Source organism: Heloderma suspectum, chromosome 17 (genome assembly GCF_057233095.1).
Source record: "Heloderma suspectum isolate Gila_16-S chromosome 17, 16-S_ref, whole genome shotgun sequence".
Lineage (NCBI taxonomy): Eukaryota > Metazoa > Chordata > Lepidosauria > Squamata > Helodermatidae > Heloderma > Heloderma suspectum.
Window position 1 is genome coordinate 22,245,609 of NC_139474.1, and position 15,217 is coordinate 22,260,825.

The 15,217-nt window shown below is 53.1% G+C and overlaps 1 protein-coding gene across 1 annotated transcript; it reads right to left on the reverse strand.

Moving 5' to 3' along the window:
* Positions 1-400: 400 nt before the first annotated feature.
* On the reverse strand, positions 401-11,159 carry LOC146334725 (T-lymphocyte surface antigen Ly-9-like). The gene is made up of 4 exons (XM_084824495.1): positions 10,969-11,159; positions 8,029-8,352; positions 5,022-5,294; positions 401-1,941 (listed from the first exon to the last, which is right to left on the reverse strand). The coding sequence occupies exons 1-4, from the start codon at positions 11,024-11,026 to the stop codon at positions 1,853-1,855; spliced, it is 744 nt and encodes a 247-aa protein (XP_084680621.1). The 5' UTR covers positions 11,027-11,159; the 3' UTR covers positions 401-1,852.
* Between the last annotated feature and the right edge of the window lie 4,058 nt (positions 11,160-15,217).

Consider the following 15,217-nt stretch of genomic DNA (forward strand, 5'->3'; position numbering starts at 1 on the left):
ATAACGGATCATAATAGTCACTTTAGATGGCAGTACACGGGTGTCATTGCACCAGTGTCTGGGGCAATGCTGCACCATTTCACAACCCATACTCCTGCTGCGACTGTAGCGTGACCTGTGTGCTCTGCATCGTCATCCTTGGAGTGTGTTATCTCCCGTGCATGCATGTATGCGTGTGTGTGTCATCCCCAGTGAGCCAGCCTCCCTGTACCCTAGAATAAAGGTAAGCATGGCCAGGATATGGCATTATACACACTGGATTGTGACTAGGGCCAACATTAAAGCATATTTACGAGGGAGACAATCCCATTGGAATCATTGGTCTACACACACACACACCCCATCCCTTTCATCTACACAGTGCATGACTACAGGAAGGAACCAAACAGAAAATCTCCTGTTAAAACCAACAGTTTATTACTGCCATCTGCTGGGCAGGTTAGAGTTCCTTATTCATTGCAGAATTGCTAGTTGCATCAACCAAAGATCTCCTTGTACACACAGGAAACACCCCAGATAATATTCTCACCCAAGTTGCAGAAAAAACTATCGGAGTCACAACTGAAGCCATTCAGGATCCCAGAGGGCCCCCACAGAGGAAAATAGGGCTATGCTCGGAACACCTCAGTGTGCATATGTATGCCAAGGATTACTTGGCATGTCCTTCTCCCTCCTACCACAATTACACAGTGCTGAAGGTTCAACTGCGATATGCTGCATTTGTCTGCTCAGCCCCAGGCTTCCCTTCCGTTGATTTAAAAGCCACGGAATTGTTTATTCTTTCGATTAAAGATGTGTTAGAAAAAGAGAACCATCCTGCAAGGGGTTGCAGACAATTCAAAATATACCTCAGCAGTGCAGTGGGTGAAATGGCCCCATGCACGCCCCATGGCGCCTTTAGTGTTTATGTGCACGCATGGATCTAAAATCTAGATTCTATGTTTTCCCCACAGACAAGATGTATCTACTCGCTCCCGCCCACATTTAACTTGTGGCACCTTAAAGACTAACGAATTTATTCTGGTAGAAGCTTTCTGTCCACTTCTTCAGATGCAAGAACTGTTCAAGCTTGCAGATTTATATACACATGCTGAGGGGAGCTGGATAGGGGGGCCGTGCTTTCAGAGGGAACTGAGATGCAAAACATCCAGACAATGCTAATCACCTCAACAGCTGCCATTCACAGAACACTGTTGGGTGGTAAGAGAGACATCATTGCTATGGTGAGCCAATTAACATATGTAGTGTGATTTTTTTTAACGCCCTTGCTCAAACCACAGAAAACAGAGTTGAATCTCGCCTTCTACCTAGTGAGACTGTTCTGACTGGCAGTAATGGCTCTCCAGGGCTTTCAGGCAGGGGCCCTTCCCAGCCTTACTTGGACATGCCTAGGACTGAATCTGGGACCCTTTGCAGGCGAAGCAGGGGCTCTCCCGCTGAGCCACAGGACGTACCCAATCCCAGAGAAGGACAACACTAGCGCTGCACATTTTAGCAGGGTACCACCAGCTGCCCAAAGGGACAAAATAAGAGGCAGTACTTTACAGGGGCAGAGACCAAAAAATAAGGGAGCAGGAAACCTGAAGGCACGTGTGGCGTCTCCAAGAAAAGCGATGTGCAATGAACAGCTGTGCTCAGCCAGGAGATCCTGAGATGCACCCCTGGTCCTGGAGTGCCGCTGCCTGGGGTTTCTGGCCCCGCACCACTGGCAATCCAGCCATCCTCTCTCTCTCTTTGGTTTTGTAGTAGGGAAACGAGGGTTTTAGCAGGTCGCATAGGGAAAGGGAAGCAGAAACACACAGGCGGGGCTTGAGAGCCAGGGTGACATTTCCGTGTCTCTCAAGAGCTGGCATCACAGCAGCCCCAAGAGGGCAATGGCGGCGGGCAGGATGACAGCTTTGGCGAGGAGGTAGTAGGACAGCAGGCCGGGCAGGACTTGTCCTGCAAAAGGAAAGCGAAGAGACGTTTCAGACTGATACTCCCCACACTGCCCCGACGAAATATCCAAGGAACGAGGCCGGCTGGCCCGGAGAGAACCGCTCTGCAAGGTGCAGGGGAGGGGCAGCCATCCCGAGGGAGCCTGCGAGGCCCTCTCAACTCTTGCCTCCACCAAATCAAGTGGTTGAGCTGAGTAGCGCAGGGGGGGCAGTGGGGACATTTCCCCTACAGCCCACCCAAAATCCCAAATACCCTCGGAGGCACGAACACATTCCATTTAAACAACCGCCGTCCTTCTGCATTGATTGGATCTTGTCCATTCAAACAATCCTTGTGGTAAGATTGAGCAAGGGCACAACTTGGCTTTCCTCCAACCCCCAGAGTGTGTTCCCCAAAGGGCATATGTGTGTGTTGAAAAAGTTGAATGTGGCAAGAATGCACATTATTCCTGAGTTTTCCATGGACCGAGAGGGTGTCTGGATTGAGCTGACCAGTCGCGTAAGTGGATGGCCTTCTACAGCTTGCAGAATGGGTTTGCTACACTCCTAGACCTTTGGAAACCGCCTCCCTACCAGGGCCAGCCCTACCATAAGGCAGGGTGAAGCATCCACCTCAGGCAGCAGATGTTGAGGAGGAGTGAGGAATGGCGGTGAGGTGTTGGAGGACAGAGCTGTGCGGGGTGACACTCAGCCTGCCCTGCACCCCCTCAGCCTCTTGTCCTTCACCTCAGGCAGCAACATTTCTTGGACCAGCCCTGAATCCCATGCATGTTTACTCAGACGCAAATCCTACTGTGTTCAGTGGGGCTTAGGTAAGTGTGCATGGGGTTCATTGCTCATTTTGGCACTCGACCTCTGTGTTGTCCCCTTGGCCAGGTCTGCGATTTGCTTTGTGACATGCCACAATGCCGTTAGATTGGAGGCTGCAATCACTTGCATTCCCTTAGAACAGGGGTGGGGAACCTCAGGCCTCGGGGCCAAATCTGGCCTGCCCGAGGTCTCAATCTGGCCCTCAGAGGTTCCCCCAGGCGGCCTCTCTCTCTCCCCCAATCACCAATCATCTCGTTGTTTCCCAGCTTTTGTGCAGCTGTAGAGCTTTACGCTACATTATGCTGGTATTTTCCGACTTCTGGGCCGCCCCGTTGCCTTCGGCCCTGCCCACCACTGGAATGCGGCCCCCGAGACCTTCTCCAAAATGGAATTCAGCCCTTGGGCTGAAAGAGCCCCCCCCGCCGCCACCACTTTAGCACGCGGACACAGCTGCTTTCGATTAGATCCCGTTTCAATCCTTTGTTGTTCTGACTGCAGCTTCCCTCCCGCCTTCGTCCTTTGCCTCCCATTTTCCGCCACAGAGCTTCTGCAAGCCTCCGTTGCAGCCTCGCGAAGTGCTACACAGACATGCCTGCCGCTGCGTGAATAATTACCCTTTTTCTTCATCAGCATCACCATGTGGCATGGGATAGCCAAATAATGACTTAAAGAACTTCAAAAAGAATTGCTGAATACCGAATAATGAAGCAAATGAATAATGCAGAGGACAACTAAAAAGCTGCTAAAGAGAGAACATTTGCTTCTGCAAACTTCAGAAATGGAGCTATTCTAAAAACCCAGCTGACAAATTCGCTTAGATCTCAAAAAATGTTAATTTGGCAAGCTATCATATTTGTTCCACTGTTTGGATTTTGTGTACCCCGATGGGATGGAGATTTCACAGCTTTCTTTAGCCCTTTGCTCCCTTACTCAACTTTAAAACATCCTTTAGGATATTTCTGTCCCTTGAAACGGCTGAGCTCTCCCTTCAGCCTGTCTGCATACTTGCCCATCTGGAGGCACGAGGCAAATTGTGAACGAGCAAATTGTGAACTGCTCCGTTCACCTCCGACGACGCCCCTTGTCCATGCAAGAGAGGTCGCTGGATTTTGCTAAACTCCGGCTGATGGAACGCTTTGCCAGGCCTTAGCTCCTCTGCGAAGGAGAAGTTGCCCTCATGTTGCCTTTCATGAGGGCAACAGCAAACGGAAAGAGCCGAATAACAAAGAGGCCTCCAGCCTGAGCGCAGCTTCACATGCACCGGAGACTTAAATCGCCTCTGGAGCGGTGGCAGGCAACCCGGGAGGACACCCAGCTGCCTAGCCCTGCCACGGGGCGTCTCTGCCATGGCAGAGCCAAGGCCGGCTGAATCATTGCCTTGACCCAGGAGTGGACGGGGCCCGTTGCCGGGACGGGGCCTTGTGCTGAGGCCCAACGAGCGGCAGGCAGAAGCCAGCCATCTCAGGCCTGCCAGTGCAGAGGCGTTGTGCTCTCTGCCAATCAGGAGGGCCGGTGCTGCCCGCCCCAGTCCCCTTCCGTGCCCGCAGAGGGGTCCAAGGCTGGCACACTAGCTTAGGTCCCCGCCCTCAGCCCCAAGAGGCTCTCGATGCCCGCCCTGCCCCCCCCCAGTCTTTACGCTGCTCATGTGGGCGTTTGGCTGCTCAGGTGGACTAGGAAGCAGCACAGAGGCACTTGCAGAGCAAGCCCGCCTCCGGCCAAGGTCTACGTTTGCATTCCCAGCCGCAACCCACCGCCAGTGTCAGACCCTGGATTTGGGGGCCCTTGGGAGGGACCCCCCCGCCCGCACTGCGTCTGCTCCCACACCGCTATGCTCACCAGTTCCTGCTGTTGCTGCTCCTCCCCTCCCCCTCCCCTCCCCCTCCTCTCCTCTCCCTCCATACCCCCTGCTTTGTGGCCACACAGAGAGCCACGGAGTGTGCGGGCAGAGGCAGCCCCTGCTTCCCACCATGGCTGCTGGCTGGCTCACTCACCCCCCACTAGAGCAAGGGTGGGGGAGCAAGTGGGCTGTGCCGGTGGAGGGGAGGGGCTGCTGTCCTTGGACCCCCTTATGCGCGGCGGGCCCTCGGCAGGTGCCCAGCCATGCCGCCCTCGGCGCGGGGCCCCTTTAAAGTGCTGGGTGCAGAGGCCTCCCAGGCGGCATGATCAGAAGCATTCCGCTGCCTCGGACCAGGAGCCCCTGCCTGCAAGACCCCAGCTCCGGGGACCCGGGGACGGCTGGAGAAGGCGAGGGTCAGCACCCCTGCTGAGACTTACCTGCAGCCCCGGAGGGCGTCCCGCCGCAGCATTTATACGGAGCGACGTCTGCAGCGCTCTGGATGCCATGGGCCTGCGCGGTGCAGGTGTACACGTCTTGGCCGCTCTCGGGGTTCATGACGACGTGGAGCCAGGCATCTTGGGAAAGGGTGACCCCTGTCACTTTGTCCTTCCAGGTGTAGTGCACCCGGGTCCTCCTCCCCACGCCTGCCTCACAGAACAAGTCAACGCTGCAGGAATGGTTGGCGAACCGTGTTGCACTGATGCTGACGTCTGCAGTGGGGAGGGGAGAAGACGGGCAAGACTCAGAGAGGGAAGGATCAGGAAACGTATCGGCATGGACAGTTCCCCGATGCCTGCGCTGGAGAGCCACGATCCCTGCCCCTCCCGCCTCTGCGTTAGCTTCCGAATGGGCTTCCGAATTAGCTGGTCTTATTTTGGAAGTCAATGCATTAGAAAAGCACTGAGTTGTAGCCAGCGTTAGTCCTACTTAGACAAGATTGGGTGAAGTAAATGGGACCGAAGTTCAATGCTGGCTCCAGGTTTTGGGGCCCCCTGGCAAAACACCCCCCGGCAGCCCCCCCCCTCCATGAGTCTACTTTCTGAACCCGTGTCACCCGCTGCTCTCCCTCCTCCGCCTCCTCCTCCTGTCGTGGCTCCGCTTGCTTGAGGGACAGAGCCAGGGAGCCAGGCGGCCGCAGCATCCCCTGCTCCTCGCCCCCACTGCTGCCTGGGCCAGAGCGAATGGCAGGGGAACAAGCCGGTTGCAGTGGGGAAGAGGAGGAGCAGGTCCGGGGCACTTGGCAGTGGGCCCCTGCGGGGGGGGGGGGTCCCGGGCAAGTGCCTGGCCATGCCCACCGTCGACGCCGGCCTTGCTTAACTTCAACTAACATTGGATAGAACCCATTGGGTGCAACCCGCTGAGAACACACTGCAGCAGCCAACACCAGGAGAACCTCTGTTGATGCCGTGGGGCCCACAGTTGCTGCAAGGTTCTTCTCGTGTCCCACGAGCATGCAGGAACAGCGCACAAAAGGGAACTTGACTGGTGCAGCTGCGTGCCTGACTTCATCAAGATGGCTTTTGTGGCAGTGGTTTATCAACATCCATGTTGTCAGCAGAAACATATCCTGAGGGTGTGTGTGCGCGCACGCGCGCACACACACACACACACACACGAGCTGGGTATACATACTTGCTCCAGTTCTAAAACATGTATGTTAGGCATTTCCCTTGCTTAGTGGGAATAATATTCAGGAGGAGTGGGATGCAAGCAAAGCAAACCCTGACCCCAACCAGAAAAACAATCAAGGGAGGAGTAACAGAACTGGGGGGATGCTCTCGCCCCCTATTCCTGCCTGACCTCTTGAACATATGCTGGAATATTAGGAGCTGCCTCATCCCTGGTGAGACTAATACAGTTGAGCTCCCCAGGGTTTCTGACAGGGATCTTTTCCAGCTCTGCTTGGAGAACCCAGGGCCTTTTGCATGAAAAGCAGGGGCCCCAGAGCTAAGGGCCTTCCCCAAACTGGAGATGCCAGAGTTAGGTGTTAACTGCATGGTAGAAAAGAGAAACAGCCACATAAGCGTAAATGCTCCATTGACAAATGACACCTCTCAGGCTGAAATGTAAAGAGTGAATTGTCTTTTAGCAGGAGGGATCCAGGCCTGTAGGGATGTGGGTCTGGATTTATATTATCCTGTTGGTTGTATTTAATATTAAGGCCTGTGACCACCGGACTTTGGTCTGACCTAAAAGCCAGATGTTTCTGGCCTTCCTTGCAAAAGACCTGTGGTGTAACAGTTATTCCTGCTGAGCAAAGACCCTGGAACTCATTATAAGTTTGCTTTAAGTTGAAGGTTGAGTCAAGTCGATAAGATCTGCAGAAGAGTGTTAATTTTAGTTCTTGCAAAAGCGAGTTTCCCCTGTCTAGCACCCCACAAGTCTTGGCTGAGGAACTGAGGATTTCTTGGAAAACCACGGACTTTAGACGTTACTAGTAATTCAGGCTGCATCTTCACTGAAAAGATTGCTTGGTCAACATGGGATTTCTTGCTCAAAATCAGGCTAAGTGCAGGCTGGGGCTGGTTGACATGATTGCTGTAGCCCACAGTGATTTATTTAAGCCATGGTGGGTTGTGGCTGGCCATTGGGAATATTCAAGCCGCAGCGGGCGGCGTGGCTCATTGTGGCATGCAGACCTGGTGCAGGGAGATTTTATTTTTATGCTAGCCATGGCAACAACCCACCCTTGCTGGGTTCACACGTCATGATAAGCAACCGCCCGCCTCAGCTTGAACAGTCACAATGGCTGCGTTGCCTTCCTTCATCCTCTCCCTCTGCAATCCACACTCTCCAGAAAGCAAGGCTTTAAGCGACACTTCTTTATTAGGTAACTAGCCCAGAGAGCTTCTGCTATTAGGTGAAATGCAATCAATCAATCAATGGCATTTCAGGAGACCCGGATCAGCTGCCGGAGGGACGGTGCCTCACGCTGCCTAATTGTAGGGCTGGCCTGTTCCCTTCTCCTGTGCCAGATTTTAGATTACAACGCCCTGAAAGGCGGGGACCTGTCTTCTTGCCCTTCACGTAGGCAGCTGCTTTAGACTAGGTCAGACTCTTGGTCCATTTGCTCAGAAGCATCTATGCCAGCCTTTTCCAACCTGGTGAACTTCTGATGTGTGGGACTACAACTCCCAGCATCCCCAGCCAGCCATGATGGGAGTTGTAGTCCAACACACCAAAAGGGCACCAGGGCGGAGGGCGCTGATCCACTCTGGCTGGGGGGCACTGGGAGTTGTACTCCAACAACCACGTAGTCTCTCTTGCAGCTGTTCTTCAGAGCTGAGAGAGGGGCCTTCTCCGGCGTCTTCTGCCTGACTTCGTTCATTAAGGATCAAACCAGGGACACACACCCCTTCTCTCTACACACACACACACACACACACACAATTCAAGGTGGGCCTAAGTTCTGACAGTTACTCATGGCTCTCAGATCTTACTTACTGAATACAAACAGCATGTATCTCTGCAGTACTGTCCCACTGGGTTTTGCCACCGTCCGGATCTCAAATTCGTAGTTTCCCCCGTCTGCCATGGTCAAGTTCTGGATTCGGAAGGAATCAATGTTTTGCTGAATGGTAATTCTTCCAGAATAACTTGGGCTTATTACTTTGAAAGATTTGTCCGGTACCCAGATAACCAATGCCTCTCCCTTTGTGGAAGACCTCAGGATAAAATCGGTGTAATTGGCCCCTTTTGGAATCACCATGGGAAAGTCCACGAAGCCACCCGACATACGGGCAAAGTTCTGGGTGGGGTCCACCGCGCCTGGGGAAGCAGAGAAAAGGGGGGGCAGAAATTGGAGGGATTGGGGGTGATGAATTCCACATCCTATCCATGGGTGCCAAGCAAAGACTTCAAGCCAGGACCTTTAGAATTATGATGCATGTTGAAATGCCTTCCTGCACGCAAAGTGTGTGTTTGCTTGTTTTTTTGAATATTAAAATTGGGTTCATCTACTGATTTCAAAGCAGCATTCACAAGTAATAAAACATAAAATATAAAACCAATACATAGAATTAATATACAGCATCTAGATTTCCACAGGAATAAAATTCAAGTTAGGCAAAATTGCACCAGGAAAGAAAGCATGCATAAATAGAAGTGTCTTCAGCACGAGCCTAGAAATAAGAAGTGTCGGTACACGCCTAATCTCTGGCGGAATATTATTCCACAAAGTAGGGGCTACCATGCTAAATGCCCCCCTAGTCTGAGCAACCATGAAGCAGACCTCAGGAGCACGTGGCCCCGGCCAGATGACCTCAAGGACTGAGCAGGTCCACAGGGAGAAGGCGCTCTCCCCGCTGCTGAGATGCAGCTGCCTGGCTGGCTCTGGCAGGGCTCGTGGAATCAAAGGCCAGCATGCTTGGCTCCCACAGCTTGGGAGGGGCAAGGGGGGCATCCAATAGGGCCGTCGCCCAAACAGGTAAAAACGCAGCCTGGCCATTTGGGGAGGGGGCGACTGCCAGAAACACAAGGCGCTCGGCCAGTCGCCCCCGCCCTCCCCAGCTGGCCTTTCTGAGCCGCATCCCCGCGCCGCCCTTGGCCTTCCGCCGCGCCCCAGATGTGCCGCGGCATCCGCGCGCGCCCTCACCCCGCCGCCGCCCCGCCGCCGCCTCTGCCAGGCGCTGCCCGGCGGAAGGGCGGGCTTCGAGCGCGCGGGAAGGAGCCCGCGCGGGGCCGATGGAGCAGCCGGCGCGGGGGGCGAGGCCCCTTGCTTGCGGGGGCGCCCCGCCCGGCCCGGCCCGGCCCGGCCCGCGCCTCGCCCTCAAACGGCCCCTCCCTCCTGCAGCGCCCGGTGGGGCCTCCGGCTGCGGGCCCGCGGACGCGCTTTCCGGGGGCGGCGCGCGGGCCGACGGGGGCGTCCGGGGGGGCCCCGTGGCGGAGGGAGCCGACGGCGGCGAAGCCCTCGGGCCGAGCGGGGGGAGCGCTGGAGAGGCCTGAGCGCCCGCGCGCCCCCCGGTAGGTCTCCGGGCACGGCGCGCGTTTTGGGGCGGGCGGGAGCACGCAGCCGAAGGCGCCGATGCCTGGCCACGAAGCCGCGAGCCCAGGCCCCGCTGTGCCGCGCCGGTGCCCGGTTTGGGGGGCCCTCGGGCGTGGTGCCCGCAAGGCCCCCCCAGGGCGTCCCCCTTCTCGCTGCCCCTGCCGCCAGCTGCGCTCGCTCCCCCCCCCCGCGCCCAGTCGCTTGCTCGACGGACAGAGAGCCGGGGAGCGCGGCGGCGAATTCGCACCCCGCAAAATCCCGGGTCTCGTCCCGTTCGCTCTTTGCACTCCAGCAGGACGGGGGGGGGGCAAATGCGGCGCCCAGCCCCGCAGCGCACAGGGAGCGGACGCTTCCAGGGAGGGGGCTCCCGGCACAAGCAGCCTGACGGCCTTTTGCAGCCAGCCCGGCTCTGGCTCCTTAACGCATTTTCTGCGTTAAGGAAAAGGATGGAAGGCGCATTAAGGAAGCACGGGGGGGGGGGGTCATGGGTTGAAGATAACGACGCCTGCCCCTGTACAGTTCCAAGAATGAGGCAGGGTGATGGCACCACAAAAGCCTCGCCTGGAAGCGCCCGAGGTCTCTGAGCATGTCAAAGTGCCGCCCCGCAAGTTACGCAGGAAAAACCACAAGTGTAAAAATAAGTTTTTTTTTTTTTTTCATTTCTGCCCAGGGATTGTCATGCAGCTTCCGTGCAGGAATTAGCTCTGAGCTCTTGCATTTCAGGGAGTAAGTGCAGGAGGGCGCTGCACTTCTTGCATCAGTAGAGAGTGCGGGATCTGAGTTGCCTTCTTCCTGCTACCTCCACAAAGGGGCAAGGAGGTGGAACTTGACCCCTCCCCATTTATTTATTTGTTTACTCACAGAATTTATAAACTGCTCTATATCTAAAAGCAGATTCCCAAGCAGTAAACAGTAAAGAAAAAATAGGAAAGAATAAACATGCTTACAATCAGGTTATACCAATAAAGCAGTGGATGGTGATTGAGGAAAAGCTTGCTTAAATGCAAATTCCTTTAGCAGATGCCAAACACGAAGCAACTTTGGTGCCTGCATGGTATCAAGAGGCAGGAAGTTACATGGAGAGGGATCCCATGCCCTAAAGGCTCTACTCTGAGCGGGCTGCAAGCGGACTGCAGGTCCATGCAGAATCACTGATGGCCTCAGTGACTGGCAAGGCCAGAGGCAGGCTGTCACGTGTCCTGGTCCCCAGTTCTGTAGAGCTCTACACCCCCATAACAAAACCAAGTTACAGCCCGTCATGAGCACCTGAGAGGCAGGGTGGAAGAGGGACTCAGATTCCTACACATCAGTGTGCTCGTCTGTGAACTGCAAAAGCTTCCTGAGCTACAGAGGGCACAGAATTATCGGCAGAGAGCAACAAAGAGCTGAATTTGACTTACTTGCAGCTTGGAAGAGGAAAAGGGAGATGAAAAAGGTGATGGGAGCAGGGGATCCCATGCTGGCGTCCTCACGGCACAGCTGGGCCCAAGGAAGATGCGTGTCGAAACTGGGCAGCCCCTTGACCAACTCAGTGGGACAACTGCCTCTTCTTTCTGTGATTCAGCAGATGCTGGCAGCAAGCGGGGATGTCAAGAAACTTCCCCATTCCTGCCTTCTTATAGCTCAGAGGCCAGGCCAACAGAAGATGTCATGCAGGGTGGGTGTCAGCGCATGTGACCGGCTAGCGTGTTCAGAGTGGCCAAAGTCCTTTGTCCTCCAGCCACAGCAAAGTTTTGGGCACCCCAAAAAGTGGAAGGAAGATCTCCATGGTTTCCGCTGAATGAAAGAGCAACCGAATGCTGGAGATGGCCTGGCACCTGGTTGCTTGAGGTTAACACTGGATGCATCTGATGAAGTGGCCAGTGGCCACAAAAAACATATCACAGAATAAATCTTTCTGGTGCCACAAGGCTCTTTGTTGTTTTTGCTGCAACAGACTCATCCAGCTACCCTTCTGGAAAATGGCTGCAGAAAGCGGAGGAGCTTTTGCCACATTTTTACTGCATCACAGAACTTGGCACAATTAGTTGTTAGGTTAACTTTGGGCTGTTTAACTCACAATTAACCATTGTGTCTGGGTTCGCATGTCATGGATCAGGCCCATCAGAGGTTGCATATTCAGAATATCAGTGGCACGCACCAGGCATGCACCACAGCAAATTATGGGTTAATTAGCCCATGATTTGCCACCGTTCCTTGCGAATGGGGCTTGTGTGTACCTTTTGTATTTGAATTCCCTCTGATGGCACAATTTGCATCTTCTCTCCCTCCCCTTAGTGAGTGCCAATTTGAGGTCAACACTTCACGTGTCTGATAAAGTAGCCAGTGGCCATGAAAACTTATGCTAGAATGAATCTGTGAGTCTTCCTGATGCCACAAGGCTCTTTGTTGTTTTTGCTGCAACAGCTAGAAACGGAAAACGGCTGCGGAAAGTGAAGGAGCCGTCATCCTGGCTCCCGAGCACAACTTTGTAGACTGTTACGGAAGTTGGAATGACAGATCCCTGGGTTTGTTAGTGCCCAGATTGCAGAGATCATGGGATAAAGCCGGAGGCTGAGCATGAGGCTTCCTAAAAAGAGGGTTCTTGGGAAGCGTAAACAGTGGCAGATTTGAGGAAGCAGCAACTATCTTGTAAAATGTGCGGTTGCTGAGAAAAAGAAGATGTGGAAGGAGGCCGTCTGCCAGAGAAAGCAAAAGATCTGGAACCAGTTGTCAGGCACTAACCTGGGATGCCTCAAGCAGCAGAGGGCTCAAAAGAATCCCCACCACCACCATGTTGTAAATTCCTGATTGAAAAACAGGTTAAAATCATCTAAATAGTATGTAAAGAGATAGAGGAAGGGGAAAAAAGGAAGTTGGAGTTGGGGAGGTGGAGTGAGCATCATTGACAAATTTCTCTACAAGATTTCTAGGTTGAGTCTAAAGCAAAGAATGTTCACAAGTTGTTTGCCAGAAGGAAAAAATACACAGATACAATAAATTTTATTAAGACAGTGAAATTTTAAAATCAAAGAAAAGCAACGGGAAATATCTCAGACTAATTCTCAATAGCTTGTTGGAACAACTACAAAAAAGGGTTCTCCTGCCTCCAGAAAGAGATCAGGGAAGAACTCGGGATTCTATAGTGCATTCCAGAATTCTATGGGACCACCACATAAAAGACCCTGCTCCTAACAGAGGAGCAGGGTCTGATAGGCAGATCTTAAGATCTGGGGAGGAGGTCTCATACAGGAGAAGGTGCTCTCTGAGCTAGTCTGTTCCCAGGCCAGGAGGGCTTTAAAGGCCAAAAGCAGCACATTGAACTTGAAATGAACTGGCAATCAGATATTACTGGCAAACATTTCACTACTGGTGCAATGTGGTCACCAGTTCACTGGAGGCAGCGATCTGTGCCAGCTGCGTTTTCCAAACCATCTTCAAGGACAACCCCACATACAGCACATCACAGTAGTCTAACCCGGAAGGCCCTAGGGCATGAATGACAGTAGCTAGGTCTCTGTCTCCTAGTAATGGCTGCCACTGAAGAACCAACTGGAGTTGGGAGGAGGGAGGGAGGAGGTACTCTGGGTTGCAGCTAATACCTAAGAACCCAGGAGCAATGTTGGATTCTCCCAAGCGAAAAACCTGCTGCTTAAAGGAAGTTTATGATCCTGTCAAGGACAGGCATTTCCTAAAGAACATAAGCACAGCCCTGCCAGGCCAGACCAAAGGCTCTCCAGCGTAGCCTCTGTGCCTCTGGGAAGCCCACAAGAAGGACAGGAGCCCAACAGACCTCTCCCGGGGTTGATCCCCAGTGCGTGGCAGTCAGAAACATGCCACCTCTGAACCTGGAGGCAGCCCATGGCCTCCGTGACAGGTAGACGCTGATAGCCTCATCCTCCTCCAGAAATCACCCTACTCCCCTGTGAATGCCATCTAACCTAGTGGCCATCAACGTCCCTCGTAGCAGCGAACACCATACGTTTCTTCCGCAACGCGTGAAGAAGCCCTCCCTTTAGTCTGCCCTGAATCTACTGCTGTTCAGTTCCATGGGATGGCCCCACTGGGTTCTCTTGTTATGAGAGAAGGAGGAAAACATAACCTCTACCCACCTCCTTCACACCAGGCACCAGGGACAGCAAAGTGGTACCTGGGGACACCAGTGCACCTCCGGATACCTTTCCTGGCACCCCGCCCCACCCCCAGTGTTAGACCGAGTGACAGCCATTCGTTAAATCCACTGGGGGGGGGAATAACTGGCTGAAAAGCCCCTAAATGGTGAATGCATATACAGAGCTGGGGTGCTGGTTTTAGTTTGACTTTTGCCTGCTTTAGGTGTAAGATGCTTGTTAATATTAAGTAAAGGTTCTGTTTAAAAACTGTCATTGTCTTCTGTGTCCAGTGTGGTCAGACAAAGCATACTCCACAATGCCAGTCACCCAGCCTCCTCCCCACCTCTTTTTTCTCTCAAAAGGATTAACACATTTTCTTATCAGCTGTAGATTCAAAGATGCTGTTTAGTATGTTAGAGCTCAGGCCTCTAACTTGCACTCAGTCATTGAGGCAGGTTATTTGTCCTTTGTGATTAGCCATGCCTTCCATGGCAGCCATTTTGTGGTGGTGCCCAGGACAGTTTCTCAAATGGCCAAACGTCCTCATGGGTCCAAAAAGTTTGCCTATCCCGCCATACTTTATTTTATACACCACTATCATGTCCCCCCCCATGCGCTTACTGGCCTTCCCCCCCCAAACTTAAAAGCCCCAAATGTTGCCAACTTTCCCTTCAGTTGCCCAATGCACTGATCCACACACACCCTCGCCCCTGCCCATCTGCTCTGCTATATCTGGACTGATTTTATGTTTATTCACTCAAGCACAAATTTCAGACACCTGGCCAAGGAAACCAGAATCTTCTTTTTTCCTGGTCAGCAGGAAGAGAGGTTGGAAGAGGAACCGGGTGGGGCAGGGAGCATCATGGGAGCCAGAATGGGTTTTGAGTCAGCAAGAAAAGGAGTTAAAGAGGAACTGCAAGTGGAGAAGTCCATCTTGTAGGACCAGAGCCTTTTTAAAGTCAGCAGGAAATGCCATTTCTAGTTGATCCCACAACAGCTCTTTCCTCTGAAACTGGTGTGATTTGTTCACTCAGTTGTAACAGAGAAAATAGATGATGTCACTCTAGAGTTTCTGTGTCATCTCCCTATTTTAAACGTACGTTTGTGATGGTTTTTCTGATGTCAAACACAGCTGCAAGCACTGGCCTGTCCAATCTAACTAGCAGTAGACACAAAAGCCTGCTGCAAAGGGTATTTATTTCTGTTTACTAAATTTGTATCCCTCCTTTCCATTGTAAATAGTGGTCAAAGCAGATAACCAAAGACAACAACAAAACTTAGGCAAGGATGTAGAAAGTCTCACCTCTTGGGGCAGGTGTTCCACATGCAGGGTCTGCCAGAGAAAAATCCCTCTTGCGTGTTGCTGACAACGGCACGTGCAAGAGGTCGGCATCAGTAGATCTCAGAAAGTGGGGTTTCCCCAGCGCTTCCTGGCTTATGCAGGCCATTTAGAGATAAACCATAAGGTACATTGATGCACATTGCTCAGAAGGTGATGAGGGGAAAGAGCTGTGGGGGTATTCGAGTAGGGAGCTCGACATCTGGGCGCCTTTGCAGT